The following is a 26,932-nucleotide window of genomic DNA, read 5'->3' on the forward strand; positions in this document are numbered from 1 at the left end:
GAAGCCGGCTTTCCAGCACCACATTGCAGCAATTAATATGCAATTTCTTGAAAACTATACATGATATTTCAGTTCTGTCTTTTTGTTCATTAGTATACACATGAAGATATGACACACATGAATTAGAAAACAAAATATACAGTGGAATCCCGATTTTATGTTCCTCGGTTTTACATTTTCCCGCATTTTAAGTTTTTTCAGCTTGGTCCCCTGAAAAACGTAAAATTGAGGTTCCACTGTATCTATTGCTACTATTATTGACAAGTGGATTTTAAAAAAATCCTTTGTTTCCCTCTGACTATTATGGAATAGATCTTATAAAACCACCACTTTTTTCTGATATATTTCACTTTTGCATGTAATAACAAGAACAAAAGAACACTTTAACAATGTGCTGCAATTCAGTGTCCAGGGACAAAGGCCCAATTTTCAAAAATTTCTGAAAATTACAACTTTTGAAAATTGTGTAATTCCCTTTTTTTTTTCAAAATTGGGGGACTAGCAGTACTTACCATCAAAAAGTGGTATTTTCATATTTCCCTCCAAAGTTGTTTCATCCAGCATCGATAGGGCCAATACTAGAAGCAAAATTCCAAAAATTGTTTCTTGTGAACTGGCAACAGTACCACTCTTCCACATTATTTTTTCCCCAAAAAGTAGGGATGGGACAGATTAATCGATATCCTGCTATTGGTATCAGCTGATATAGGCATATTGGTGTATCAGTAAAATTACTGATTGTGCAAAATTCTGCCATTTTGTTATAGTTTTTATGGATAATCTCGATTCCCTACTTTTTAAAAAAGTAAATGTTTAAATACACAACATTTTTTTGCATTGCATTCACCTGGAAACAGACATTTATTAAGGAGGTCAAGGAATTATTAAAGTTCCCCCATGTATCATTTGGTATTTTATGTTGGTTTGGTAGAATATTGTTATTGGCCAACATTTAATATCAGCCCATCCCTACCAAAATGTATCAGCCTATTTTCAAGAAAACTTTGCATGGCTGTAGAAATGTACCACTGCTGCATACTACATTTTTTCATTCACTTTGGTGTATTTAGTGGCCACAGGGGCACCAACAATTTTTTAAAGAAGACTTCAATTTTCTTCTTCTTTCTTTAACTTCCATTATTGGGAAATACAATGCATAAATTTCATCTCCGGTAAAAGCTGTCATTGTGAATAAAGAAAAGGAATGATATCATCTGTCTATGACAATTAGTTCTCCTGTTACGATTTTTTTTTATGAGTTGTGGGAAGTTTTAAAAGTGCACACTTGAAAAGTTCCCGTCAGGAGAAGCTATCCATGCATGCAAGGCATGCATGCAAGGCTCTTGTCTCCTAAAGGTTAGTTATTTTCAGTCAAGGAAGGAAAGTACAAAAATTGGAATGTGAAGATCTGAAATATAAATTAGGTCTAAAAACATCAGAAACATACACCCCTTTAATAGGTTAATGTTTGTTGTAACAGGCCATGGGGCCATGACTGTGATGAGTGGAAGGGAAGGTGTTGAAAATAAGTAAATATGTAATGAATATCATGTTTGGACTAAGGTTGGTTGTTGAATTATATATACAGCCCCTGGCCAAATTATTAGACACACCTCCAAATTTTATGCAAAATTTCAAGGATGTTATTATCTCGTCTAATTTTTTTGTTATTCTCTAGTTCTTTTATTTATATTTTATTACATGAAATATTACAGTGATTACATGTGAACCTTAACAAAAAACAACAATTACTTGATACATTAATAGATACGAATATAATTTCTTACTGTGTTTCTTGAATATTAGCTATATAATATGTACATATGACTGGAAGTCAATTTTAATATTTGGTTGAGCCGGCTTTGGTCTTTATCAGTGCTTGGATTCGTCTTGCCATACTATCAATGCATGCTTGTACTGTCTCTTTCATATGAGGATGGTGATTCCACACTTGAATTATTTTTTCAATTAGGCCAATTCTCGTCGTAATTGTTTACTTGGCCACTTCTTTTTTCACTAGGTACCAAACATTTTCAATTGGGTTCGTATCTAGAGAGTTTCCCGGCCAGGGCAAGAGAGGAACATTTTCACTCTGTAGAAACTGTTTCGTTGATTTTGCGGTATGGCATGAGGCTCCATCCTGCATGAATATGAACAGTTCTTCATTTGGGAACCATTCTCTTACTTGAGGTAGCAACTTTCTTCTAAGCACTTCCCTATACTGTTCTTGCCTCATTGTTCCTTGAACCAAATACAGACATCCTGTACCTTTGCCACTAATGACTGACCAAATCATAACTTTTATTGGATGTTTGACAGTCTGCGCAACACAATCAGGATTGTATTTTTCACCTGGACGTCTTCTCACAAACTGAGATTTATTCTCCAAGATTTCAAATGTGCACTCGTCACTAAAGCAAACAGATCTCCAAAAATTCAAATCTTTTTCTTTGCCAGCTTTTGCCCAACGAAAACATTTACGAATCATAGCAGGGGTTAATTTTGGCTTCTTAGCAGGTCTGAGTGCCTTCAGGTTCATATCGGAGAGCATAAGCCTTACTGTTCTTTCAGATGCACGAACACCACTCTTTCAAAGTTTATCTTTAAGTTCCTTTGTACTCGCAAATCTATTCGTGAGATAAATGTTCTTCAAACAGCATAAGGATCTTGGAGTAAAAATTGTTTTATGTCCACATCTGACCTTCTTTTGTGGCTCACACTGTCCACCATATTCAATTTTCTTCTTTATTTGCCTCACCGATGCTTCAGACACATCAGATCGTCGAGAAATCTCATGATTAGAGAACATTTTTGTCTTTATTAGTGTCTTAATTTCAGTCATCTTTCTCAGTGTCAAGTCACTTTTTTTTACCCATGACTCCCTAATGTTAATTATTAAATTATAAAAATATACTGACAGTGTACAAAAAGAATATCACTGCAAAATTTAGCACAAATACGATTCACTATTCGCAAAACGTCCTCCTCTCAACTCAGCTTGAATTGAACTGCGGCATGTTCGTTCAACAACAAAGACGTTTGGTGTTGGCGGTATTGTTTGTAACAACAGTACCTCCTCTTTTCATATTGTTCATGACAATAATCAAAGTTCAGCCACAAAGAATCCTATTGCAACATTTTAAATGTGAAAAGTAAGCAAACTGTTAAAATTGTCCACTGTGTCGAATTACATTACTATGTATTATTATTACTATTACAATTATTGTTATCAATGTTGTGCAAGAAAGTGCATTTGTATGTATTACTCGTATTTGCCAGGGTTCAATTAATGTACAGGAAATTTTTCAGATAACTAATGGTGAATTTTGTATAATTTTCCCCTTCAAAACTATTATTTTCAAAAAAAAAAAAAAAAATGTGGTGTGTCTAATAATATGGCCAGGCGCTGTAGTGGAACCACAAGAAAAAAGGTTTGCACAGAACCGCACCACACTGCACCATGATCGTGGGTGTGGGGGAGGCAGGAGGAGGATCATTCAGCGTGGTCCAAGTCAGTGTTACCAGGCCTATTGATTTATCGGGAGATTTCCTTAATAAACTGATGCTATGGAACAGACTTAATTTTCTTTATATAGGGGCCTAGACATCTGGAAGGGCATGCAAGGAAAATAAATGTTAATGTAAAATTATATATTATTTCAGACATATAAGTTGATTTCAGTCGCAGTAATTTACATCAGATATTGTGATGGGGATGCAGGAACGTGATAATTTCAAAAGTCTTTTTTTTTTTAGATCATTAGTTTTTTTTAGCAGATCTGGTTTTCCAAAGAACAATCTCCTGATTTTTTCTAAGTCTGACCTGGCAACACTACCCAGAGTCCCAAGAATGGCAGGGAAGATACGCGAACGTTTTTGACCGAAGGTTCTTTTCCTTGTGGTCTATCTATAGCATTATTATGCAGTTGAAAAGTATATGAAAGTATTTTCTTACATTTCAGGTATCTAAAATATGAAATTAAATTCAAGTTCCTACCATATGGAGCATATAAACATCAGTTTTCTGTGAAGCCTCAAGGTATTCTACACTACATGGAAACTAAATTCTTTAAAAGTGTACTAATGTCTGAGTACAAACGTCAATGCAATATAAAGGATGTTGACATGTAAGTACGAAATAACATTTAGAAAATTTTAATATGTAGGGTGTAAGGTAGAAGGAAGTGGGTCACTGAATAAATTGAGAAGTTGGTCTTCTTTCAGTGTTTGTTCAGTTTTAATGCATTTATCATATGGAGGCATTTTAATCATATACGTGAGATTAAATGTGGAAATTTGATTTTTGTCTTCATTGTGGAGAAATACACTGAACTTCTAATGCCCATGCCTGCTCATGAGTTTCATAAGCTGGGAATGATTTTTGAGGAAGTTATTTTCCATTATTTCTTGTGGCATATACTGATGTTTCTCAGGGTAACAAACTAGTCAACTAGTCTACTAGGGGTAGAACCTAGTCAAGTAGGCAAAATTACTGATTTATCTGGCCAAAATAATAATAATAATAATAATTACTAGAGCTGAGCTGATACCACTATTTGCCGATACAGATACCCTGACCAATTCCTACTGATACAAGTACTTGTATAATTCCAGAATGAAATAACAAAAGCTAGTTACAGAGTCATACTAACTCATCACTTCACCAGGTACATATATAGAAATTTATTGGGGGCAGTCCGAATAATAATGGTAATATAGGTGTTTATAATTAATGCATTAATATATATGCCTATTCATCATAACCTGCAAATTATTAATATTAGGGATGGGACCGATTAATCATTACTCTATCGGTATCGGCCGATATAGGCATATCGGTTTATTGGTAAAATTACCGATTATTTTACCAATCCGATATATCGATAAATATCTGATAATTTAGTGCAAAATTCTGCCATTTTGTTGTAATTTTTATGGATAATCTCCATGTCCTTTTTTCTAAACAAGTAAATTTCTAAATATTCAACTTCTTTTGCACTGCAGTCACCACGAAACACACATTTATTAAGGAGATCAATGAACATTTCAGGTTTTTCAAGGATCATTTCTAATTTTATATCGGATTAGTTATCGGTATTGGTAAATTTTATATCGGTACTTTATCTGTATCGGCCAAAATTTCATATCGGCCCATCCCTAATTAATATATATTGTTATTATTAGGTAAAAAGACACTATAAAATCTGAGATACAAACAGCAAATATTCGTCATCTAACTGACGTACAGTTAAGACTGCTAAAGTTTGTATAAAAACAAATTTCCTGGCAAGGAAATTAATGTCAAAAAAGTAAAAATTAAATATTTATTGGATAAGAAAAAATGAATTTAGGTCCAGTTGATGTAAAGTAAAGTTCGTGATTAATATTTTGTGTGTATTATTATATATAGTAGCGTACATAATTCTTTAGTACTGTCATTCAAAGCTGAATGGTCCCAATCTAATTTTGGTGGAAATGAATAACCCTCTATTGACTGATACCAGCAGTCACACAAAAGACTTACATAGAAGGGAGAATACAAGAAACTGCTGAATGCACTTCCCGCTTGAATGTAGATAAAACAAAGTTAATTTCACTGTGATTTTCATCCCTCTTTTCCAAGAACTCTGCAACCACCTGACCCAGCATTAGCATGGCGTGTTGTTTGAAGACATCCACCTATCTTACCCTCAGGAGCTTTCAAGCAAGAATTGGGAATGAATGGTTTCTTTTAGTTCCACAGTGTTAACTAAGCAGTTACATGCCTTCATGGTCACATTTGGGTTCAACTTTCAATTATCCATGGCTTTGCTCTTGCCATGTGCTTCCCAGGAGGGTGGGGGTTTATCCAGTGTTTCTAGGAATATTTGTGGAACTTCTTGTGCTAGGCTCCCAACCTGTCACAAAGGAGGTTGAATGAACTTTTGAAAAGGACAAATGTTGAGACAAGTTGTTGCTCTTGGCCACTCATCTTAGCTGCTCAGAATCTTATGTATCAAATGGCATCAGTGGAAAATATTCAACCGATACTTACCAATGCTGATACCGCTGGTATTGGCTGATACCGATGTATCGGTATCAACTCGGCCCTAATACGTAATTACTGGCCTATTTATTTACATCATATCAATAAATTGTCATCCTAAAAGTAAAATTGGGATTTCATTTTTTAAAATTAACCATCCATTGTTCATTTTTAATTAATTTCATTTCATTTCGTTGATGAAGACAATGTTTTCATTATTGTACAAAATTTTCTAAGGAAATAAAACAATCTTAAAATTTAGAGGGCTGGTTTGAAACAAAACCACCACCAAGTGGCATCGATTAACACATCATTCCTTGAAAACTACAGATGATAATTCAGTTCTTTTTTCTTCACTTCTATACATATGATGGTATGACATACTGGAATGACAAAATGGTATATTTGTTGTTACTATTTTTATGAAACACATTTTGAAAATGTTGATCATCCCCACCAAAAAAATCGATTATGGGATGTAGCATATGAAAGAACATTTTTTTTATGGTATGTTTTACTTTTACATGTAATAATGAAAATGAAACTTGTTGAAAATCCAGCAGGAGATGTCCAATTTTCAAAATTACCCAAAAATTACAATTTTTTAAAATGAGTTGCATATTTTCATTCTTTTTTTCCAAAATTGGGGGACTTGAATTACAGAAGGTTGTTTGGGATATATCCGAATACCTTGGTGATGCCACCGCCATCTGTGGGCTTGAGCTGGAGTGACTGTGCCAAGAAACTGTTATCAGTTGTGTATTGCAGCTTGCAGGTATGCTGGAGTGTTGTGCACGTAGCTGTCAAATGGAGTCAAAAGTGAACTGTTATTTGAAAGGGTACATTATGACCCTTTTCCATGCACATTTCTTGTATGACCGAATAGTACAACAGTGTTGGTAGAGTGGTTTGACCATCGGGAAAACCACTGTGCACACAACAAAGGCCCCATTGGTAATCATTCTCCTACAAAAGATACCCATAAGAGGACAGTAGTGAAAATATTGCCTGTTGTGTTCTGAGAGATTCCGCTAGTGGCATGCCAGGAAAATTTTTCCCCAACAATATCTGCCTATTTTCAATGCAACTTTACATGGTTGTATGTATATACACTGTAGGAATACACACTGTTGCTTACTACATTTTTTGTTCATGTTGGTGTATTTTGGTGGCCAATCTTACAATTTTTGTGTAAAATTTTGATTTTCCTCTATCTCCAACTTTCATTATAGGAAGGTAAAATGTATAAATTTCCCCTCTGCTAAGACTCCTTTCATTCCAGGGAGAACTCATCTCTCTCCAACAATTAGTTCTCTTGCTTTGAATCTTTCTGTTCATTGCAGCAAGTTTGAAAAGCCCACTCCCAGAGAGCCTCCCACCTGCTAAAGATTTGTAAAAAGTATTGTGTAGGAGATATTGAAATGCAAAACACATGTTGTCTTCCTTTGTATTTATCTTGGGTAATTATAAAATCTCTTCATGTGGTTTTAATATTGCATTAGTAAAGTTTCGTATGTGTGCATGTGTGTCACATACTGCATAAGCGATCTCACCTGTAAGTGAAATATATGTCATGCCAACATTTAAGGGTTAAAGCAATAGACCATGGATAATGTCTAATTAACATTGCATGCTAATGTAGAACCATTGTTACTAACATTCAGAGAACTGCTAGCAATATGGTGGCACACCTATTGACAAAACCTGCATCTGAAATTGTTAATTAGAATCATGTCTCATAATTAGCTTTAGTTTAGGAAAGTATGTATATTTGAGTAAGGGGCAGTGTTAAGTACTTGACATAAAAGAAAATGTGAGTGTAAACATTTTCACACTTCTGAACTTCGTTCTTCAGTTGTCTTGAACCTTCTTTCTTTTGTATGTGATGCATATGAATAAGGCTGCATCAATTGGCCATGGTTGTGGCCACACGCACATGCACACACCCACACAAAATGAAGTAAATGGGATAGATCAACAAGAAATTATTGCCCAAAACTTTAACATGAACATATAACTAATAGATAGAAAACTATCTGTAATTTCAGGATTGAATGTGCCACAACAACGGAAGTGGAAGGTCAGGCAAGTGAAGATAAGAATACTGATGAGAATAATGAGGAAGAAACAAGAGACAGTGAAACAAGAGACCCGGTAGAAACTGTTGAAAATATGACGATTAAAGAAGAAGCTCAGATAAGCTCAGATGAAGAACCAGAGGTTAGTATTTGCCTGATTTAAATTGACAAGAGTAAAAGTTTACAAATGTGGTACTTTTTGTTAGATTAGTTTAACTTTGTATTATTGTGAATGGGAAAAGCAGTTAAATGAAGGAACTATGAAGGGCATACTGAAAGTAATTAACAATAATTTTTCATGAACCAAGTTTTGGTTTTATTAAAGAAAAATGTACTACATCATAATCTACAGACTTTTCTTTGCTTTTCAATGAAATCTCCATTTCTTTGCACGAATTTTTCTTACCTCTTTGGAAGCTTGAGAATACCCTTACGGTAGAACTCCATTCCAGCTGCTCACAGACACTGATGCACTGCTTTCTGTATGTCCTCCCATCATCTGGTAGCGTTGGCCTTGTAACTGTTCCCCACTCTGGCTGGGGAATGTTTTTAAATCTTTTGAATCATTGGAATACTTCTCTACAAAACTTGTAATGAAGATGTCAATTTATGGACATTGAAACAAACTTTAAGTTTTCTTGTCTTTTAACTAGTTTTCTGAATGTAGTAGGAATGTGTTTCTTGAAATATGTATTTTACTACTTTAAAGGTTGATGATGAAGATGCTACAATGGCACGGATTAGACAAAGACATGAAGAGACCCGTGAATATGAGGAGCCAGAAAAAGAAGAAGTTACCACAGAGTGTATGTTTAACTTAATACATATTTGTGCATGTGTAGGGTAAGAAGGTGTCGTCTAGTATGTCATATGTAACTTTAGGTTTCAGACTATTACTTTGTTTGTTGATCCAATGATGACTTAATACAGATTAATTGAAGCTCAAACATAATATTTAATAAAATGTTCAGTCTCTTTGTATGTGCTCAACTACTACTTCATGAAAACTTTACTCTCCTCTGTAATTACTTCCCTGCTCATTTCATAACTTCTCTTTTTTAATTAAGGTACTCACGTTTTCCGCGAAGGTGTTTTACATTATTTTCTATTAATTTCGATAGCCACTGCCACAACAACACAACGAATTCCAACGAGGATGGTGGCAGTGGCTACCGAAATTAATAGAAAATAATGTAAAACACCTTCACGGAAAATGTGAGTACCTTAATTGTCTATTACCACATCTCTCATTCCCATAGTATGAATTCTCTTTTTTCTTTCTTTGTTTCCTGTGCTCATGTATTTACGTAAAGTATGCCATGGTACTGGTGTATGTTGTTGCATTTCCCCATTTTCTGCTGTTTTCAGTTGAGGTCTTCATTTCTCCATAGCATCCTCAGTGTACATTTTGTGCTTTAGTTGTATTTCATCCATGGTGTACTAATGTGTTTTTTACCCTTTTATATCATCATCCTCCTTCACCGTTTTCTGCCTCTGGCTGGGTCAGAAGTCAAGCCTCTCCATTTTTTCCTGGTCTTCCACCACTCTCTTCCCATGGTGTTCGAATCTTGTCCTCCTCTCCTAACACTCTCCACTCTGCTCTTTCCACCGACATCTTTGTCTCCCCTTTGGCCTTGTTTCCACTCCTTTTGCATTGTATGCTCTTGCTGGCAGTCTGTCTGCATCCATCCTCTTCATGTGTCAGAACCATCTCATCTGTGCCTGATCTATTCTGTTCTGAAGCTTCACCACCCCCACTGTCTGTCTGATCTCCTCATTCCTTATTCTATCCCTTCTAGTTTTCCCCAATATACTCCTTAAAAATGTCACCTCTACTGCCTGCATCTTTCTTTTGTCTCTCTCTGTCAATGTCCAAGTCTCTGCTCCGTATGTGATTATTGGCACATAGTGTGTGTTGTACAAGGACTGTTCAAAAAAGAATGATCATAATTTTGTGATAACAACATACCTTCACTCATCGTCCAAAATTTTATTGTCCTTTTCAAAGTAGTCCCCATGCGATGCAAAGCACTTGTCCAACCTTTTTTTCCATTCTTCGAAATTGCCTCAGCAGCCTTCACCACTGCTTCTGATGATGGAAAATGCTTTCCACGAAGGTGTTTCTTCACATTAGGGAATAAAAAAAGTCACAAGGGGCTATATCTAGACTGTAAGGGGGATGAGGAACACGTCACATTTTGTGTGGCGAGATATGCAGTAACAACATTTGTGATGTGCGGGCGAGCATTATCGTGGTTCAGCATCCAACCTGATTCTTTCAAATGTGCCCTTTTGAGATTGATATGGGCTTGGAGAATTTTCAGTACATCCCTATAGTATGCTCCAGTTACAGTTGTATGTGCTGGTATGACATGCTGATACACCATTCCCTGAATATCGAAAAATGATACGACCATAACCTTCACAGCAGAAGACACCACTTTTTTGCTTTCTTTGGTGTTGGTGATGACAGATTTCCACACAGAGCTTTGCTGTTTGCTTTCTGGATCGTAATAGTGTAGCCAAGTTTAATCTGCAGTGATAGATAACCTTTGACAGAAACACCTCATCTTCCTGTAACATCACCTTCAACTGTGAACAAACCTGCACGTGAACGTCCTCTTGTTCGGGTATGAGGCGTAGGCGATACTGAAGGTGTCTGAACTTGCACATCAGCCACTGACGTACTACTGGCAAGAAATAATAACTCTTACCACAAATTCATTACACATTAAGCTAACAATGCAACAGAAAATTAAATTTGTATACAATACATCATGAGCATAAGAAATGTATGATCATTCTTTATTGAACAGCCCTCATATATTACCTTCTTGCATTTCATAGGCACATCCCTGTTCCATATTAATCTTTGAATGGTTTGATATAGTCCACCACTCATTTGTCCTCTTCTGTTTACCTCTTCATATATTCTTCCACTTCTCTCAATTATGCTTCCTAGATATTTGAAGCTCTCCACTACCCTCAACTCTTCCTTGTCCATCTTTATTCTTGGTTCATTTCTGGCTCTGTTTCTTGTTGTTATTAGCACCTCACTCTTTTTTGCATTCAATTTCATTCTCGCTCTTCTGATTTCCTCATTCCAACTATCAAACTGTCTCTGTACTTCTTCTTCCCTGTTCCCCATATTACTAAGTCATGAGTGAACAACAGGGCCTTCATCTCTTCCTATCTTCTTCCTCACCTCTTTGTTAATTACATCCATTGTAATTATGAAGAGCAGTGGGGAAAGAGCATATATCAGTTCCTTAATTATCATTTACACCATTCCTTCATACCTCAGGATATGTCCTACCATCCAGCATCAAATTTCTATGATCAAATTCTATAGGTTTCTCTTTGTATTTGTGTGACTGAATTGGAATATCTTCATTCCTTACTCTGTCCATTTGATCTTCAATATTCTCCATTAACACCATGCTTTGAGTGTTTCCCGTCTTTTCCTTTCAGTTTCAGCCACTGTCCATGTTTCAGATGAATGCTTTTGCTTGGATTTTGTTCCTCAAGGCTAATAATTAATTTTGCTGGCCAGATGTTCTTTGTCTTTGCTGTTGTACTTGATCTCTTTCATGTATCTTCCATCATTCATTATTGTACTCACTTCTGTTTCTGCTATCTTTTTTTTTATGTTTTAAGATGCAGCTCATAACCACGAAAGTTGAAAATTTTACTCATGTCTGGTGAGTGTTTCCTATTTCCTTCTTATTTTTTATATTTTCTCTTCTGGCTTCTGTCCCTTTATCAACACTACACACACCCCTACCAACCCCTGGAAGCAATCCTCCACCTAGTAGCTCTGTTTACAAATGCTGGGCGAGTGTCTATGCAGTAACAAGTGAACAAAGCTACACAGAAACTTTCCCATCCCACTCCCCATTGCATCCACACACCTACTTGCATATCATCCCTCCTTCCCTCTCTCACCAACCTCTCCTGCCACTCACCCATTGATCTTGGTTACAGGACAGTGTTGTTTTGTACTAACTTTGATCGTTGTTCTTGACCTAGAAACTTTGCAGATCCAACTTGTATTCTTTCAGGCCCAGTTTCTCTGACTGAATGACAATATTTCACGGTGATTGTCCCTTTTTCAGAAGGGAACAAGAATTTTTTTGAATATCTATAAACCAAATTTCTACCATACATTATCCTTCACCATTTTACTACCCTAATGAAATGCGTGCTCCCTCCTGGAGAAGTGATGATTGTCTTGAAATATTGAGATCAACATTACACAACACACAACATCAATCTGCCCATGAAAAGCAGAGATACAAACTAGTTATTTCTGATTCATGTTGGCTAGTTGGGATCTATTTTCTCTGTTATGATCCTATGTTTGAATCCTGGTTGAAAGTCCAAAATTTCACAATTTTTGTGCACTTGTCCAATGTTAAATATATTTGACTCTTTGCAGTAAGATGCAGAAATGTCATTACTGGCCCCTGTACAAGAAGAAGACAGTGTGTGTAAATGATTACTTCACAATTTGTTATATAATTTTTTAAGTAGTTACTTCATGAATGAAATATGCAATATCAAATTAATACACAAAAAGGAAGTGCTATACTCACTTATCCATAAAACTTTTTGTTTGTTTGCTTGTTCTATTTTGTGGCCTCTGCCACTATCCTCTTGGAAATTTATAGTATTGCTTCATGAACTTTTGCTGTGTTTAATTTTGTGGCATGGTGTTGTTGCCTGCTTGTCCTCACACCACACCTTGATCCAGCTAGTACAGCAGCTGGTACCAAGCAGCAGCAGAAGATGATGATGTAGATGTGTAGGCAACAACAGTGCACCTGGCAGCATGACACAAAACTATACACAACAAAAGCTCACCAACCAATAGCACAGCAAGCTCCCTAGAGGTTAAATAAGCACTTTTTTATCTTGACTTTCAACATCATCAATACTGTTTTTCCATTCACTGCCCCAAGCATGAGTTTTGCAAATGACAGTCTTTTCTGACGTGTAAACATATGCTGCAAGTTCTCAAAGCAGGCAAGAAATAGAATTGAAAGGGTAGAGGGTGAAGTGAGCCCCATGTCAGCCATTACAAAAATACATGTTGACAATGCTGCTTCTCTTCACAGCCAGCTGTGTACTCTGCTCTTTTGTCTCACATTTGAAATGATTTCTTCCTGTGCATTTTTGGAATAGGTGCAATTTTTTTTTTAAGCGAGTGGCTCATATACAGCACCATAATCATGCACCATTTTCAACCCTCCTGTACTGGCATGATGTGGAGAACAACCAAATTTCAAATTTCGTAAATAACAAAAAAGAAAGTGTCAAATTTGTTCCGCTTGTTATTCTAGCTGATGGAGCAAATTTTTTCTCGACTAGCATGTGTTTGTAGCCTGGTATTTAATGAACAAAGCAAGGCATGACTTAGCTATACTGTCAATAATTTTGGAGATCTCTTATTATTTTTGCTTATGATTGCCTTTTTCTCTTTTTTCTATATATACAAATTTTGAATCACACCCTCTAATTTCAAATTTTGTAATTTTCTTTTTTTAATACAGTGGACTCTTTTTAATTCGAACTCCAAGTGGCTATGAAAAAAAATCGAATTATCCAAAATTCGAATTTACCAGAATATAATAAAAAAAAACCACCAATGAAATAACACACTGTATTAAACATAAAACTGCATTAATACGTAAACAGTACACCTTACCTTACAACTGCTATGTTTTATCCATATCTCCATCCAGGAACAGTACACTTATTGGAATATTCGCATCACGTGATTGTTTTTCATTCTTCTTTCTACCTCTCTAAGCACTTCAACTTTCTTATCTAATGTTAAACTATGGTACGCACCATGTTTCTACATTGTGACTCCACTAAACCACACAGACAAATGACCCCTTTTGTCCGGATATTCGCTCCCCTCTCAACTTGTTTCTGAGAGGGTGAAGGTCACATTCCTACAAACAAAAGCTCTGGGGATTCCTGCTGCCCTCTCTTATCTGCCGTCAGCACATCTGTTAACCATAAAAACAACCTTTTCAAGAAGAAAACTGGGACGAGTCATCTGTTGGAATTTCTTATGTAGCAACCACTTTGGTTTTCCTTGGAAAGATTTATGTTAAATTATTGGAAACCTGACTTCAAATTATCCAAATTTAACCTTCAAAATTCGAATTAAGTAGTCATTTTTAACATTGTTTTAGATAGAGGTTTCAAGGGGAATGTGCTTTTGCTCAAATTATCCAAGTTCGAATTAAAGAGAGCGCACTGTATTTTCATATTCTTCTTCCAGCTGATGGAACAAAATTGTTCTCTAGTAGCATTTGCTTGTAGTATGGTTTGTAGTGAACAAAACAAGGTATAATAAATACATCATAAGAACCAATTTAACGAATAAGTGAGTACTTCCTTTCAGTATATTAACTAACTCAATAAGTTTAAATAGTAATTTACCAAAATATTAAAATAGTGGGTATTGATATGCTAAATTATTGATTTTCTTTATTACTTGTAAATTAATGAATGGGACAGATTAATTGGTACTCTACCGATATCAACCGATATATTCATATTGGTGTATTGGTTTATTGGTAAAATTACCGATTATTTTAGCGATGTGGTATATCTAAAAATTATAGCGATGTGGTATATCTAAAAATATCTTATGATTTAGTGCAAATTTCTGTTATTTTGTTATTATTTTTATGTATAATCTCCATGCTCAACTTTTTAAAGTAAATGTCTAAATGTGCAATGCAGTCACCTCGAAACACACATTTATTAAGTAGGCCAAATAACCATTCATGTTCTTCAAGGACCATTTGGAATTTTATGTCGGATTGGTAGAACATCATTTATCGGTATCCATAAATCTCATGTCGGTACTTTAACAGTATTGGCAAAAATTTTATGTTGACCAATCTCTAATTATTGCCAAAATTGCAGTTTTTTTATATTTCTAATGCCACACACACCAAACAAAATTAAGCTGCTGAAGAAATGTTTGGAACACAATAATGTACCGGTATTTACTTTTTCTTTTGATTTGCAGTGAATGAAGATGATGGTTTTGAAGAGATGGAGGAGGAAACTGTTAATACAGTGGCCAATGGTACTATAGTAAAGGAAGGAGATGATAGTTCAGATGAATCTTCTGATAAGGTAAATCTAGCCTAGAGATTGTTTCAATGTAAAAGCAGATTGAAAAATTAGAAATTGAAGGAGGCAAATGGGTAGTATAAACTTTTTTCTGTAACTAACAAGAAAGTGTGTGTTCTTTACTAATTTGAGGGTGCTGAATTCAATGCAGTTCACAAAATGGGCATATTACATCACATTTTCTAGTTACAGCATGTCTTTTTAATTTCAATTTTGTCTTATGCATCACAGCCACCAGGTTATATATAAAAATAAGCTACAGTTTGGATTGTTTCAATTTTGTCACATTTTGCCTTTCTGTGCATAAAGTGGACTTAAAACAACAAATCAATCAATCCATCAATTATATCACATGTTTTCTCTGTAATTTCAGTGTGAACTTTTCACACATATAAAGTAATGTATTTGGGTGACTTGCATAGCTTAGATGTTGCCATAGCATTGCTACAATGATACAGAAACAATGATAACTGAACTTAGCGAAATTACAATATTTCTTACGTGCACATGGTCAATTCAACTGACAAACACAAGTATGTTGAGCAGGAATATTCAAGCAATATTGCCAATATTAGGAAGAGTATTTTACATATAATACTGCCTGGCTGATGCTCTGTGGCAGAAATGATATCACACACATGTAACTATGAAATAATGCATGTAGAAGATTTTAATTTTCATATTTTAAATTAGCACAACAAAAAATATGTGCACGAAGTTTACTTAAGGAAAGGCAAACAAAACTTGAGACAAGAACTAACTGCCACTACTTGAATCTTTCATGACCAAACTTATTGCAAATAAATGAGAAAATGAAAATACATCCACACAAGAGTATATTGTTTTCATGAGAATTGATACAATATTTTCATTAGAGCTGAGCCGATACCACTTTGAACCATTGCCCATACTGATACATGCATTTTTCCTGAGTATATGTATCAGTATGAGTACAATTTAAAAGTTGTTTAAAATTTTGATTAATATTAGTGGGTGAGCATTACACTCCAATTCATCATCATCCTTTGCTGTTTCCTGCCTCTGGCTGGGTCGGCATATATATCAAGCCTCTCGATTTTCTTCTGGTTTTCCACCACTCCTCTCTTTCCACAGTGTTCGAATCTTGTCCTATTCTCCTAACACACTCCACTATCTGCTCTTTCCACCGACAGTTTGGTTTCCTTTTTGGCCATATTTCCACTCTTAGTGCATTGTATGCTCTTGCTGGCAGTCTTTCTGCACCCATCATCTTCATGTGTCTGAACCATCTCATCTGTGCCTGATCTATTCTGTCCTAAAGCTTCACCACCTCCACTGCCTGTCTGATCTCCTCATTCCTTATTCTATCCCTTCTAGTCTTCCCCAATGTACTCCTTAAAAATGTCATCTCCATTGCGTGATTCTGTCTTTTGTATCTCTCTCTCATTGTCCAAGTCTCTGCTCTATACATAATTATTGGTTCATAGTATGTGTTATATATTACCTTCTTGCATTTCATAGGTACATTCTTGTTCCATATTATTCTTTGAACGGTTTGATAGAGTCCAGCACCCATTTGTCCTCTTCGGTTTACCTCCTCATCTATTCTTCCACTTCTCTCAATTATGCTTCCTAGATATTTGAAGCTCTCCACTATCCTCAAATCTTCCGTGTCCACCTTTATTCTTGGTATTTTTCTGGCTCTGTTTCTTGGTGTTATTAGCACCTCATTCTTTTCTGCACTGAATTTCATTCTTCCTCTTCTGATTTCCTCATTCCAACTATCAAACTGTGTCTGTATTTTTTCTTCACTGTTTCTCTATATTGTTAAGTCCTCAACAAACAACAGGGCCTTCAACTCTTCTTCTCTTATCTTCTTCCCCACCTCTTTGTTAATTACATCCATTGTAATTAAGAAGAGCAGTGGTGAAAAAGCACTTTCCTGTTTTAGTCCATTACTTACACTGAACCACTCCGTTCTCCCCACTGGCATCTTCACACAGCCCTAGTTGGCCTTGTATGTGCTCTACACTCTACACACGCTCTGTTCCTTGACTCTTTTCTATCTTAGAGCCTTCCAAATCTTTGTTCTGTCCATGCTATCGTATGTGTTTTCTACAAGGTTCGCCCATAAAAAAAACCTTTTTTTTTTTAGGAAAGAAAACTAGTAATTACAGGAAAACCTCATAATATGAAGTTCAAAGGACCAAAAAAATGTCAACTTCGAATTAACCGACTTCGAGTTATCCAGACTTTTCAAGATGGCGCCTGTTTTTCAGGTGTAAATAAAGTAGAGTATAAATTGCCCCCACAACGGATGTTTTATACTTGGTTGTAGCTCAGAAAATAAGCTTTATATGTACTATATAATAATATTGTACGTTTTAAAGAAAGTGTAAAAGTGTAAAAAACACAAAATGAGAACACTGAGCTTAAGCAGACACAAAGATTCCAAGGAGACAGTTAACATCATTTATCCTGCCTAGTTATACAACCGGTTATGCACGGGATGCATGTTGTGGCAAAAAGTCTTTTAAAAAACTGTACTTTCTTTTAATTGTGCAAAGTCGTTGCTCTTCCACAAAATTCTTACAATTTTAGTTTAAGAAACCCGTTTGCACGGAGACCTATGGAAAGGAAAACAATCTCGTTTATTGCAAGAAGTGAAACTCTGATGAATCTTGACAGTAGTCAAACCACACGCACAAGCAAGAGACGGGATAATCAGACAGAATGAATATTGGATTTTATGTGCGTTCACTAGAACATTGTTCGTTACAGGATTAACTGGTAAGAGAAGATTCTCTGGGGAAGGAACACTTCCCTGGCACACACACACACAAAAAAAAAAAAAAAAAAATCGGGGCTGTAAATTTTGTTCTGGTTCGGCTGTCTAAAACACATCATAAAAAAGTCACATTTTCTTTGCTTCAGTTAACTTCATATTTGCCCCTCCCCTCCCCCTTTGCAAGGATCAGTCCAAACTCTTCCTCAACTTGCATTGTAATTCACTCTGAAAAAGTAAACACACAACTTGCGATCTGTTTGCACTGAATGTGTATCCTAGGACACATTGAACAGTGCCACACTCGATAATCACTCTGGTTTGGATCCCACTTTAAACTGTATATTTAGTCCCGCTTAGCTCATCAGCATAAAATGAACTGAAAACAAGATTTACGAAACTTGCGTATTTTCAGATTAATCAACAATTTATTGTAGGATTCAGAAGTATTCTGGAGGTCAAACACTCGCTCCGCCCAAAACTTTCCCTCTCGTATTCCTACATTAAGCATTGCAGCGGTGTTTTTTTACACAGCAGCATGCTAATTGTTCTGAAGAAAAGCGGACTTTATGTGTATCATGAAGTTGTTTTAACTGTTGTTTTTCTTTCTGGAGATTGAATTTCGTTATTGTCAAATCATAACAGCTTTGCGAGATTCAAAACAATGACGAAGAAAAATGATCCTTGCATTGCGTTTTACCATGCAACAGACAATAATACAGGCAATATTTCCTATCCAAACAGCTGCATTCAAACAAGAAAGAGGGACCTGATTTCTGCAATTATCACATTACCATGCACACCAGTGGCGGATATTGAGCTGTTGTAGAAGGGAGAGGGTCACTTTTCTTTTTCTTATCCTGCGGTTTTTGTTCATTTTGTAGAAGGTATTCAGAACTGGTTGCTTTATTTTAGACGTCAAAGGAAAGGAGCCCGTGTGCACACATGGGCAAGAAATTCGTGGCCGAAACAATTAGAAATGGACTCCCCCTCCCTTGTTTACTGATAGAAAAAGGGAAAAGTCACTCAGCCAACAGAACACTGTTTTGGCAAATTTTATGACCTGCACAGTTGGGAAATGTATGAACCAGGAAACGGGAGTTGCAACATACGTAAGATCGACGTCAACTTTTGCGGGAAACCTAGATGACAACGCATTAAGCGGGTTGATGATTTTTAGTTGGCCTATGTGGCTTTGATTATCTGTAACAGTTTCCCTTTTTTATGAAGTTCTACAGGGCACAAAGAACACACTTTTAATGAAAGTGGTTACTGGAAGTTGGTGGCTACCAGGCCAAAAGTTGCTCACTGAAAATTGCTGAATCTCGAGCTCAGAGCTAGACAGATAAATGAGACTTCCAGGTGCCACGTGTCTTGTATTTTGGAACATTCCTGCGATCTTATCTTGCATTTCTCATCTAGCACTGGTGAATATTTCCAAGGTGGTGCATTCAGCGGGGAAAGAGCTTGACCTCCCATGCACAATGACAAAGAATGTCAATGTCCAGCGGGCATTTCGAGCTGCTTCCCTCAAGTTGTCAGCAGCTCTTAGGACAAGGAAACATGTCAAGGTCCAGTTAAAATAACGTCCAAGCTCTCTCCACATTCGATCTTCTCTTGTCGACTTACACAGGTGTCTACTTCGAATTAAGCGAAACCAGTTTTGCCAAAAGGTCTTGTAAACAACTTCGTATTAAAAATTATCCGTATTTCGATTTATCCGAACTGAAATACATTATAAATCCTATCTTATCGGCTGGGGAATGGGAAGAACTTCGGATTAAAGGGTACTTCGTATTAACCAATATCATATTAACGAGGTTTTCCTGTACCTTCAAATGACTTTATCGCCTTCAAAATAATCACCAGAGGAGGCAATACACTTTGACCAGCGTTTGTATAGGTCTTGGAAACACTGTAGATAGTCATTGACAGTAAGTGTTCGCAAAATACACGTAACATTTAATTTAATGTCTGCGACGTCATCAAATCGTCGCCCTTTCATAGCCACCTTAAGCTTGGGAAATAGGAAAAAATCAGCAGCGATAAGTCCAGAGAATATTGAGGGTGATTGATCACTGTCACTGAATGCTTAGCAAGGTATTGTTGTACGGACAATGCAGTATGAGGCCGAGCATTATCGTGCAACAGAAAGAATTGGCCAGAATCACAGAGGTCCTTCCTAACCTGCTTCTTCCTATTTTTGAGTTGACCAAGCACTTTCTTGTAATACCACTGATTGATTGATTGGTTTTCAGGGAGAAATCCATGGTGGATCAGTCCTTGGTAATCAGAAAATGTGATCAGCAGCACCTTTGTCTTGAATTTCGACATCCGTGCTTTTTTCTTTATGGGTGAGAACTGTCCTTTCCACTGCGCACTCTGTCTTTTTGATAATGCTGCATCACCATACACTGCCCGTATCATCTGTAATGTTTCTATAAACGATTTACCCAATTTGTAACAAAACTTTATGCTGTAACGTTGTTTCATCTTAATGCACGTATTTTGTACGCTGCCTGCACACAAGCTGCATCTGACGCATGCTTGCCTCGATACCGACTGCCTGTAACAGGTTGAAACATGCAGTGATGGGAAGTTTAGATATAGCTATTTGCAGTGTTGCCAGAATATGGTACCCTATTATTTGGTTTGGTTCTTTTTTTTTGACAGTTCGATTTCTTTATGGGCGGACCTTGTATATCTACGAATGCCATAATCAAATCATTTCCATACTCATAATGCCTTTCCTGTAATTGCCTTATGGTGAATATCAGATATACTGTTGATCTGCCTCTTCTAAATACATACTGCTCCTCTCTCATGTTCATCTCGGTTACCTCCCTTATTCTTTCCTCTAATATTTTCTCATACACTTTTGCTGAGTGGCACATTAGTGTTATTCCTCTGTAGTTTTCACATTCTTTTCTGTCCCCCTTCTTCAATATGGGAGCTATTAGTCCCTTTGTCCAATCTCTTTGCACTTCTCCCTCGTGCTGCACTGTTTTCACTACTCTGTACAGCCACTGTACACCAATCACTCCTGCTCCTAGTATCATTTCCACTGGCACTTCATCTATTCCAGGTGCTCTACCTCTCTTCATTCTCTTCAGTGCTTCCTCCACTTCTTTCCATGTGGTATTCATTTTTCCTTCCTGTTTTCTATTTCTTTATCCTCTTCTACAACGTTTTTTTCCATTCATCCCTTACCTTTCAGCTGTATCCTCTTTCTCTTTTCCACTCCAATTATAAGAATCAATCTAGCAGAGTTTTTCTTTAAAATATTAAAAAGCATCATCAGAATACACCAGAATATAAAAAAATACCTCTTATGTATCCTCTTCTGATACTCCTTCCAGTTTTTCTTTCTCATAGTATTGATACAAAATCAATGGATACTTTGAATTTTGCATAACTTCCAGAATAATTAGACTCTGGGAAAGTGTTGCATGGCATTTCTGTGATCAAAGTGCTGAAAAATTATCTGCTTGTATTGGTAAATAAAATCCAAGTTATTGGTTGATACTCGTATCTGTATCAGTGCAGCTCAAACTTTCATATTTTTCTTCACATTGTAATATTAGAGGATGTTTTTGGAGAGTGTCAAAGTGTTTTTGTTTCTGTTCTGTAATGGTATGTTGGGCCTGTTCCCGAGCACTACCGTTAGGGGTATGTAGATCAGACGTCTGGGCTCGAGCTGTAAAGGAATACATTAATATTATGGTAGAGTCTTAATACTAAATAGGAGGTCCTGTAAGGTGTAGGCATAATTAGGTGCGTAAGTAATGATTAAGAATAACAAGATTTATTATAGATAACAGATGTGGCTGATATATGCAGAATATCCCAACCTATGTGTTAAGGGAAGGGAGCTGAAATGAAAGAAGGGTATATTAGCGATACTTAGTAATCTTGAAGTGAAGATCCTTGTCCATCTTCTAAGTGCCTGAAGACAGCTTGGACTTGGCTGGATGGATAGCCATTTTGGGTCGGAGACTGGACAACGCCTCCGGCTGTAATTCAGATTTGTTGGTCGACTACCACACCTCTAGTCTTGTGACTAGGGCTTATATACTTCGGGTGTGGCCGAATCAACCTTACACAGGGTTATTTCTGTTGCCTTGTGTCATTGTCAGGAAGTGCAGAAGGTCAGGGAGGCATGAACAGAGGACTCACTGTCTTTGCCTTGCGTCATCGGTCGTTCGCATGTGGTGTCCTCACATGTGAGGCTCTCAGCACGTGGAGTAGCTGATCATATCTGGTTCCTAGAAACCTTCTCAGTAACCACAGCTTTCCTGTTGTTGCTGACCTTACTTCACCAAAGGGTAGCACGTGCATGTGGACTGAAGACAGGCAAGATAAGATCGATCCACAGCGCCTTGAGTGCTTCCTGTTGAAAACAACACTTAAATCACAGTTTACAGAAAGTCCTGAACATGCGGAAACGTTGCACGTTACAGTTCATCAGATTTTAGCTTTTTACATATGACAACACATTCAAATAACCATTTTATCAAATCTAAATGAAATAACTGAGTGACTTAAGACTCAAGTTTAATCTGAAATGCTATACAATTTTTTTACAGGATATGGAATATGAACATTCAGATATGGTATCTGAAAAAGAGAGGAAAGAAGATGTTGTCAGACTCCATAATTGTTTTGAAGATTACGAGTATGATACGAAGCATGAGCACTGGTGTAAACTCACATTCTCGGTATGTATTGAATTAAGGATATTTCTTATGTTCATTCTAAACTTGAAAATAAATATATGAATCATTTCAGTACTTTAAAAAATTGCTGGGTTTCAAATGATGAGGAATTCCAGGAATTTTTTGATACTGGGAATTGAACATGGATCCTGCATGAAATTTTTTTCATGAACCTGAACAATTAGCTTTATTGATATTTCATTCTAAATAGCTTCAACAGAGAATTCTTGAACTTTATTATGTATTTCAAAATCAGTAGAAAATACAATAAATACAAAGAATGCTTATTATAGGGACATTTTTTGCTTCTAACCAGCAAAACTAGTCTCTCTCATGTGTTTGTCGAGGGTATGAGAGAAGTAGCAAAATGGAAGTGTATCACATATAACTGATTTGAATTTTGTATCAAAACATGTGAATGCATAATCATCATTGTTGTCAATCTCTTGTTATACCATGTCTAGTTTACTTCTCCAACTGGACTATACACTCAAGTGCACTAATAGAAGCATGGTAAAATTGAGTTCTGATGCTTGAGATATGATGACAATAAGACTTGAGACTAGGGTTGAGTCGATACCGCCATTTGCAGATACCAATTCCAACCAATACTGATACTTGTATAATTCCAGTTTAAACTAAGAAAGGCTAGGTACTGAGTCATAACTTATCACATCACATTCTATTAATGACATTAAATAACTCAATTTTTTCTCATGTAGCATTATAGCACTTTTAAAGCTTGTGACATTTTATGTGAACATCTTTCTAGACCCAGAGGATGTGAAAAGAGAATAATAATTTTTTGAAATCTTCCAAGCCTTTTTAAAGTGTTGCAATTACACCAAAAAATTGGTGGATTATTCTAAGTGTCCCTGTTTCAATTTCATGTAAACAAAATTCTTGTCATTTAAGTTAACCTGGAGAGGGAGGAAAATGACGTAAAATACACTCCTCACAAAAAGTTTTTAATATTGTTATATTAGCCACAAAAAGTGTGGAATATTGTCATATTAAGCAAAGGATGTAATAGGGATGGTGCCAAATGATGGTGAAAACACGAGAACAGCAGCAGACAGATACATACCATGTGTAGTTGCATTCCAAGGCAACAGATGTCGCTGCCTGCAATTGGTTTCTTCTGGCCGTGCACCCATGCCATTGATTCAGTCGGTAAAGAGAGGTGTCTACGGAGCAGTGAAAAAGTCTAATGACGAATGATCTTTCACAATGCCCATTTTGCAGTTTGATTGAACAAGAATAGTGGCATTGCTGCAAGGAGGTCGTACACAGGTGGAGGTAGTGCACCTTGTTGGGGTTACACAAGGGGCAGTCTCCAAAATGTGGAAACTGTTCAGGGAGACCAACAGCATGTGTGACTGACGGAGGAGTGGTCGCCCAAGAGTGACAACACCACGACAGGACCAGTATATCCACATAACGGCACATAGGCGATCTACGGTGACTGCTCGTGAAGTAAGAAGTGAGGACGTGCGGGCATGTGGCATCCATGTCTCGACCCAAACAGTTCGCAATTGGCTGCATAGTGTACACTTAGGGTCCTACAGGCCTGCGTGATGTGTGCCCCTACGGAATCGCCATCAGGGGGAGAGCTGAGGATGGCCCCTCCAGCATCTCAGATGAGGTTTGCAAGAATTGCGTCATGTGATGTTTACCTATGAGACACTAATAGCACTGCATCCTGATACATGACAAACATGGGTTTGGAGACGAAAACAACGTGGCGGGAAGTACCAGCATGTCACGTACCCGTATCCGGCTCCTTTGGACACCACAGGTATCGTTACCTTTTTGTATCGGACTCTTTCTTTAAGGCTAAGGTAACACCTAGTCCGTTGCCAGAGATACAGGTCAGAATATTCCATTCTAATCCTGAAACGGCTTGTTTTATTTATTATTGGTTAAATTTTCCCGATAATGTAGTTGCTTTTCTGATCACAGTTCGGTATATTTTGATATCACCAACTTTATGTGATACCGCTATTCCAAGACGTAGCTTTTGCGTAAATTTCCTTGAAGCTGCTGTTTCCTGTAAAAAGACAAAGATCTTGTTAGCGTTGAGAAAAAGGTACTTGGGTTAAGACCCTGGGTCACCTTATTACTGACTCTGCTGGTGATTATCAGTCGAAAGGTCCTGGTTGGGCTTAGGTTAAGACCTCTCCCCCTTCCAGGTTTCCAAAGTGATCCTCAGAGAGCTAAGTCGTCATCCAATGGATTAAGATCCTGACTTGGAGGGACTTGGGCAAGGAGTACACACAGGTTAAGACCCTATATGTCTCAATATTTCTGTCTAAATTTCTCGCTTTTATAGCAGAAGTTTGTTGATTTCGTTGCTAAGTGTCTTTCAACTGCCTGAGGTTACTAAGGAGATTATTCAGCTTTCTGCCTTTCTGGCTATTCATAATTTACAAGTATGATATCACCATTATTCTTTAAATTTTAGCAATCCTTTTAAATTATAATTTTCTTTAATACTTTCAGCATTAGTTATTTATCAGAATATAATTTACGTGCATTCATAATGATCTTCATAAAATGTTGAGATCGGAAAGAGGCTGTTGTATAGGAGCGTCCTGAACATATAAACATAATAAAGCGGAGTTCCTATAGGAGAGTCCGAATGACTTGAAAGTAACTCTTATAGAGGGGTACCTGTCAAGCATGTGCAAGAAGTCCACATATGGCGGTGATGCAGTCATGTTTTGGGCAGGCATCGTGTATGGTTGCCGGATACCGCTCATTCCTATACGAGGGAGGTTAACGGCTCGAAGGTATGTGGAGGACGTCCTTCGGCCCTTTGTGCAACCATTTCGTGCCCAGTATGGTAATGGATTTGTGTTGGACGATAATGCACGCCCACATCATGGAGCACCGGTACTGAACTGCCTGCGCAAGACTGATATTCACCGCATGGACTGGCTCCCTATGTCACCAGATATAAACTGCATCGAATATGTGTGGAAGATGTTGAAAACTGCCATTTGTCATCATCCACAGAAAGACTGCAGGACCTCATTCAAATTGCCCAGATGGAATGGGACCTTCTTTCACAGGATGCCATTGATGCACTCATACCAGGGATGCCTCGACGTGTCAGGGTACTTCACAATGCACGTGGAGGTCATACACATTACTAAGTCACTGTGAACCAGTGAGTTTGGAACACACTTTTGCACGGAAACATCATCAGTTGTTTCCACCTGGACACATGTACACTTGTTTGTTTGCATTATTTGTGCTTGTTTCGGTTTGCTAGTGGACACCCACACCTGTTTTCAGTTTCTATCACTGTATGTACTTAGGCTGAATTATTGTGTGGTAGAATAAAGGTTTTACGTCCATATTTCCTCATCATTTTCATGATATTCCAAACTTTTTGCGAGGAGTTTATATACAAATATAGATATACAATAATGCTCATTTGGCCAGCTATGATTATGTCATGCTGTCCATTATTCTCTGTCATTTGCAATAAAATCAAGTTGCTGCAGTGTCGGTATTTGGCCCAACGTCACACAAAAGACTTACACAGAAAGGTAGAAATTCTGATCCCTCCCTCCCCACAGTGACATCATCCCTTTCCCAAGAACTCTGGAATCAACCCAGCATGATGATAATGCTTGATTTGAAAACATCCTCATTCTTACCCCACGAGTTTGCAAGCAAGAGTTGGCAATGAATGGTTTCTTTTATTTCCACATAGCATTTACCACCAGGCAGTTACATGCCTTCAGTGTCATGTTTTGGTGCAGCACTTTAGTCCTGCCTTTTATGTTGTCAAGGTAACGTCATCGTCTTGCAATCAAAGGCAAATATATTCGCCCTGTCAGGTTGCCCCCCCCCCACCACATGGTACAAACAATTGAAATATGTCATAAGATTCTCCTTCGTTTGTGCCAGATTGTGCTGCTTTTGTTTGTACTATTACGGTTCTCAAGTAATCATAAATTGAATTTGGGAGGGCCAACTTGACGCAGCCCCCCCACAGTTTTGTACCGTCACAAAAATATTGACACTGGAATATTTGACGTTTGTGCTGTTTTGTGACACATTTTTTTTTTTAGTTTGTACCGTAATGGTTTTCGAGAAAATCAAATTCAAATTTGGGGGGCATGCTTCCCCGCCCCACTTAAAGCTAGATAACAAGAAACACATGAAATAGATTGTA

General features: G+C 37.1%; 1 protein-coding gene across 1 annotated transcript in view; it reads left to right on the forward strand.

The window, feature by feature from the left end:
* The window catches only part of LOC145984027 (DNA-directed RNA polymerase I subunit RPA1-like), a 314,984-nt gene that overhangs the window by 139,942 nt on the left and 148,110 nt on the right, over nucleotides 1-26,932 (forward strand). Inside the window, exons 24-28 of the mRNA XM_083117344.1 lie at nucleotides 3,963-4,127; nucleotides 8,074-8,245; nucleotides 8,813-8,909; nucleotides 15,158-15,267; nucleotides 22,615-22,746. Of these exons, the coding sequence (XP_082973470.1) occupies nucleotides 3,963-4,127; nucleotides 8,074-8,245; nucleotides 8,813-8,909; nucleotides 15,158-15,267; nucleotides 22,615-22,746 (676 nt within the window). The remainder of the gene's footprint in view (nucleotides 1-3,962; nucleotides 4,128-8,073; nucleotides 8,246-8,812; nucleotides 8,910-15,157; nucleotides 15,268-22,614; nucleotides 22,747-26,932) is intronic.

The sequence above is a fragment of the Lepisma saccharinum genome, chromosome 2 (assembly GCF_977018435.1).
Source record: "Lepisma saccharinum chromosome 2, izLepSacc3.1, whole genome shotgun sequence".
Lineage (NCBI taxonomy): Eukaryota > Metazoa > Arthropoda > Insecta > Zygentoma > Lepismatidae > Lepisma > Lepisma saccharinum.